This window comes from Debaryomyces fabryi (genome assembly GCF_001447935.2).
Source record: "Debaryomyces fabryi strain CBS 789 chromosome Unknown contig00289, whole genome shotgun sequence".
NCBI classification, from domain to species: Eukaryota; Fungi; Ascomycota; class Pichiomycetes; order Serinales; family Debaryomycetaceae; genus Debaryomyces; species Debaryomyces fabryi.
Window position 1 is genome coordinate 1 of NW_015385715.1, and position 5,855 is coordinate 5,855.

Here is a 5,855-nt window from a genome sequence, read left to right on the forward strand (position 1 = left end):
GATAATATTTTATATTACCAAGGAATATATTTGAAGCCTTGTATACCATATGAGTGAAGTCTAATGCTAATGAGTGTACACAGACAATCAGGAATTTAGACTATCCCTGTTAATTGTAACAGTATAAACATCCTCCCCAGTATTTCCGTTATTCCCGTTATATCCGATATCTTCCAGATTTGCAACTCAAAGATATTTTAGTAGTGCACTCGTCTATGCATAGAAATTACAAATCTGATACCGTAGCTGTACAGTATCACAAATTTTCTTTAAGCAACCATATAAGATACTAAAGTATTTGTTTAATTTGAATTATGTAACCAAAAGATTACTAAGAAAATAGCTTAGAATCATCAAAGCCAAGAAAAGTTTTACAACGGTCATTAGATTGAAAATTTAACGCTCGAATACAAGGCTTAGGCATTATCTCTGCTAGTTGGACTAGGTCTAATATGCTCAAAACTCTCATGGAACATTACTTGTCTGTACAAAAAGATAGATAAGTACTATTCTCCACTATATATATGTATATATAGATATGATCCTAAATGTTTTCCTAACACATCTCAATTGTTATGCAAAATACGTAATGAAAGCGTTTACAATATTAGTGCCTCTAGCATTTTTAAACATGGTGCTTGGTGAGAATATAGCTACCTTCAAAATGGACTTTAAGGTTTTGAGAGGGAATGCTAAGAGAGATATACCATTTGATGAAAGACCCTATGTTTCTAAGAGAGATTCTACAGAAATGGAATTACGAAATAGACAGACTTTCTACTTAGCTAACATTGAGGTTGGCTCTAATGAAGATGAAATTGGGGTTTTGGTTGATACTGGATCATCAGATTTATGGGTTACGGCACATGATTCAAATTGCGAAAGATCATTGTCCAAGAGGGATATACAAGTGGATAGTAAGTTAACGAAAATGAAGGAAGATCTGAGCAGAAAGTATCCTGAAGATAATATCTACGATGTGAATCAAAATGCAGCCGAAAGAAAAGGTACAACTTCAGAGATAAGCCTTCGACCTGTATGGAATATTAACCTCTCGGACTTAAACCTGGACATTAGAAATTCGGGAAGTAGTTACATAGGAAATGACCTCAAAAATTTAAAATCTTCAGATAATGAGTGTACAAGATACGGATCATTCAGGTTTTCCGACTCTGACACCTTTAGCAGAAACCAGTCAGCCAATAGGTTCTCGATTAGTTATGCGGATGGAACATATGCACGCGGATTTTGGGGTACTGATAATGTTAGTTTTGGCAATATAACTGTAAGGGATTTATCATTTGCAGTTTCAAATGACACAACTTCAGACATTGGAATATTAGGTATAGGACTTTCAGGACTAGAAACTACATACTCCAATCAGAATGGAGGTAATTATCAATACGAAAATTTGCCATTGAAATTAAGAAATCAAGGTGCTATCAATAAAGCAGCTTATTCAATTTACTTAGGTGACGAAGACTCAAGAACTGGCACTGTATTATTTGGAGCAGTCGATTCTGCTAAGTACTCTGGTGATTTGCAGACGGTGCAGATTGTAAACTCCGCAAGAAATTATGGATATTCGGACCCTATTAGAATTGAAGTTATTGTAAATGGGATTTCCTTAAATGATTCGAATACTGAAGTGGAAATAACTTCCAATGATTACACAGCTGTTTTGGATACTGGGTCTACATTTTCTTATTTTCCTACTTCTCTTTTAAGTTCTCTTGGGGAAACCCTAAATGGTCAGTTTTCATCATCTTTGGGGGCTTACATTGTTGATTGTATTGATAATAATTCTTATTTCTTCAGTATTGATTTTAGTGGTGTTAGAATAGATGTACCTCTAACAAGTTTGATTCAAAGATATAGCTATAACCAATGCTTTTTGAGTATTTTAGAACAATCAAATTCTGATTACATATTATTTGGAGATAATGTATTAAGAAGTGCATATCTCGTTATTGATTTGGATGATTTGGAAATTTCTATGGCGCAGGTTAGACATACAACGGAGGAGGATGTTGCAGTTATTTCATCTTCAGTTCCAAATGCCGTACGCGCTCCAGGATACTCGTCTACATCTCTCCCGAGCTCAGTAGTAGAATCAGATAGCCCAGCTGGAACATTTGGGAGTGGTTCTAATTCCGGTGGAAGAAGTGGAAGAAGCTCCGGTGCTTCAATGAATAGGTTTTCCAAAGGTAAGGTTTATGGATTATTTATTGGATTGAGTATTACGGTACCTTTATTCTTGTATTAATTTAGATTAAATTTCATACTATAAGCTTTTATTAAAATCTCGTTCATAAATTATATTAGAAGTGATTAGTAGCAACCACAGCTATTAAATATGGTGAAATATCAGGTTCGCGACGATTATGCAAAGGACTTTTCCTGGTGCAGTGTTGTAAGCTCATATCTTGGAACAATATCTTAGAAATCAAAATACCTATAGTCCAAGGATATAGAACGAGTAAAATCTTCTGAAGCTTATTTAGAGTAATACTTTACATAGTTGAAACGACTAGCTAATGTCAGACATTTGTGCATTAAGAATCTACATTTTATAACCCACTTGCATAATAAAACTGAGGGGATAATTATGTATCACCCTGTGGGCTTGCTTTTTCCGAATTAATAATAAAGCCGAAACAGAAAAAGTACTTAAGTTATTCGAAGTACCAAAAAACCCGATCAGGTACTTTTAATAAAATAATTATATATAAAAGATATATGAATTTACAAAGGCAAGCAAACTGGAATCGTGGTTTTGTTTACTTTTAAGCGCCATGATGTCATGGTGCTTTTGAAACCCAAATACATAAATATAGAATTACCTAATATACAATCCGGCATTAGATAAGCTAGAATTTTCTCCATCAAATACACACCTCCAAAACCTTGAATTTTATACTGTGTCAGGATACACATTGCCTATAGCCCGCCAATATGCCTTACCCATTAGTAAGAGAAGAATATAAATTTGGGAGGTCGAAAATTTCGCATTTTTACAGAAGTTGTTGAAAATTTATTAATTTTGTGATAATTGTAAAATGTGAAAATCTTGAAATATGTCATATAAACTTCAAATTTAAAAGACAGTTATTTCTAGCATCTTATAATATGTTAGTTATATCTTATCTATTTTTTTCATATCGAATTTGTGTTGAAGTCAAATATTGCTGAGAACCAAAATCCGACGAACAAAATGCTGCTCCTTTTTGCATTGACTTTTAACACTGGGTTTTTCTTAAATGGAGTTGCATGAATTACATATACGAAAAATTGTAAGCCTATCTGTTTTAGTGCATAGTGACAAAATAGTCTTTTGGCAGAGAAATTGCAAACAAATATATACCACGCTATGTAGACAGTAGGTATATTTCGCAGCTCAATATTATAGACATTAAAAGCTACTTCAAAGAGGATTGCAAGCAGCATTATTTAGCGAATCAAATAGTAGTATTCAAGATGATTCTGAGATTCCAGGAGTCAAAGAATCAAAATTTAATATATATTTCTAAGTCTGCTTTTATCATGCTTCGAAGTCACATATGAATCCTTATCTTAGAGTCCATCCGAGATATTTTATGGTTTTTGGATATTGATTGTGACAAATATAGATAATTTTCCAGAGTCTATTCTTTCTTAAGTAATGATGCCATTGAATATATGCAATATATGCAATATCTGAAACATTGAAAAATTAAAATGGCCAAGAATTTTGAAATGAATCTTTCCTTAATTAAACAAATCTTAAAATATGAACATTTTTCTGCATGAGCCTTATCATTGTTAAATATGTTCTTTTCATTCGTTACATCCTGTTTCTTCATGTTGACTTGAAATTGGGACATTAACTTTACCTCTCAACATTCCTATTTTCGAAAGTTATATCTAATGTGACAGTTCCCAACAAGAATGATCTGGTAATAAAGCTTTATTCGGAAGCGTAAAGGTTTTCCACCTTGAGCAAATTGGCAAATGCCTTATTCAGTACCAAAACTAAATCCTTGATGTTTAATCAAGAGCCTACAAAACGAATCGATGTTTTTTCACGTATTTTACATATAATCCTCTATATATTCTAACTTAACATATATCTAATTAAATCAACTATTCTTGCGATCTGATTTTTCTTGCACCCACTACGAACAGTATACAGCTATTGTCTCAACTTCTATTATCATGCAAGGATCTAGACGATTGCAGGATTAGTAAGAGGATTACTAGTCTGGCAATCACTACCTTCGTGTCTTAAATACAGGGATCTCCAGTAAGCTTCTCTTATCTCTACTAGTTAAATTCTTTCAGAACTTCTAATTCCAACTTTGGTTCACAAATAATTCATACTATAGCCTTATCTCTGACTTCTTAACTTCTTCCAATTGAATAGTTTACTCGCACGCATGCTTAATTTCAGAGAAGACAGATCAAAAAAAGAAATATTCGATGCAGAACTAGAGACACCCGTCTCATCTGATGACAGTGTCAGATGTAATTCAGTCTTAAAAAAAGTCAGTGATTGATAGTAGTTGTGATTATAAGCAGACAAATGCTCACCGGAAAGTTTCAACCTTTTAATTTCTTCTGTAAAGTTTTTCTTAAACAATTGTAATAGCGCATCATGAAAGGATTCCATATCAGGAGTAACCAATTTCGAATGAATTTGCAAGCACTTATCTAAAATTACGCATAGTTTATCAAACGCATTTTTCATACGTTTCTGGTCGTCTCCATACTCATCGTCATACATAAACCTTCTGTATTGCTCAACACCGCCGTTCACTGGAGAATCAACGACCCCAGCTAAAAGCGCTCTCAAATCTTTGAGTAATGATGAATATTCACTTTTCTCTTTAAATGCATTGATAAGCTTGGCTTCAACTTGAGCCAAATCGTTATACTTGTGCTCAATTGTCCTGACAGCATTATCCAATGGTGATAATTTGACAACTTGTATATCTCTTACGTCACTTTTATTTAAAATGGTCGGAAATCGAAGATTAGTTTCGTAAGTAATTTCTTCTGTCCATAAATCATAAATGGATTTTGTATCACCTAATTTTCTTATCAACGAGAAGTATCTTAACTCCTTATTTTTCGCATATTTTCTTTCACCAAAAGTTGCATTAATTGATTTCCCAGAAATTTCAGCATCAGGTTCTACAGAACTAATGTGTAAATATTTCCCACTTCGAGAGCTTTGCGTTAATTTTAGAGCCTCCCAATGATCAGGAATAATTCGCGCCCCAGGATGTAATTCCAACATTCTGTTATGAAAAGATTTGATGCGTTCAAAAGGTCTACCTTCAAATATTTGTATTATCCCATTTACACTTGGCGGAAAGCCCATTCCAACATACGTGACCCTAAAATAGGATGAACTCAAATTATCTGAGGTTGCCATACTTTTATACAAATTTGCTATTTTTGTGTGAACATTAGCAAAGCGTTTAAGATCATAGGTATGCAAGCGATAGGAATCCAATAATCCGTTATATGTTTCAAGTGCTCTTTCTAAGTTATTACCTTTTATAAAGTTCTTGGCAATAATATTGAATAAAGTTTCTTTTCTTTCAAATGAGGTTTGCCGCTGAAATTTTGGTCTTAAACTTGCACGTAGAATAGTATTCTGATCCCAACTATAAGTTGACGCTAATAGTTCCATTGTTAATGCTGCCTGGATATAATCTTTCTTTTCGATATTTTTCTCGTAGATTGTATTGATGAGTGAATCAAATAACTCGGGTTTATTAGCATTTTTCAAGTAAGCATTAATCTTCAACTCATGAATTGTTCTATCTTCGTCGAATGCCGGGCCGATGGGAATACAAGTATGCTCATTC

The 5,855-nt window shown here is 33.5% G+C and overlaps 2 protein-coding genes across 2 annotated transcripts; one reads left to right on the top strand and one right to left on the bottom strand.

Moving 5' to 3' along the window:
• Positions 1 to 664: 664 nt before the first annotated feature.
• Positions 665 to 2,266, top strand: AC631_05813 (pepsin-like aspartic protease; the record flags this gene model as incomplete). The annotated part of the gene is made up of 1 exon (XM_015614642.1): positions 665 to 2,266. The coding sequence occupies one exon, from the start codon at positions 665 to 667 to the stop codon at positions 2,264 to 2,266; it is 1,602 nt and encodes a 533-aa protein (XP_015464529.1).
• A 2,100-nt stretch (positions 2,267 to 4,366) lies between these two features.
• Positions 4,367 to 5,788, bottom strand: AC631_05814 (uncharacterized protein; the record flags this gene model as incomplete). The annotated part of the gene is made up of 1 exon (XM_015614643.1): positions 4,367 to 5,788. A coding segment is annotated over one exon (1,422 nt), but the record flags the coding sequence as incomplete, so codon positions are not given.
• Between the last annotated feature and the right edge of the window lie 67 nt (positions 5,789 to 5,855).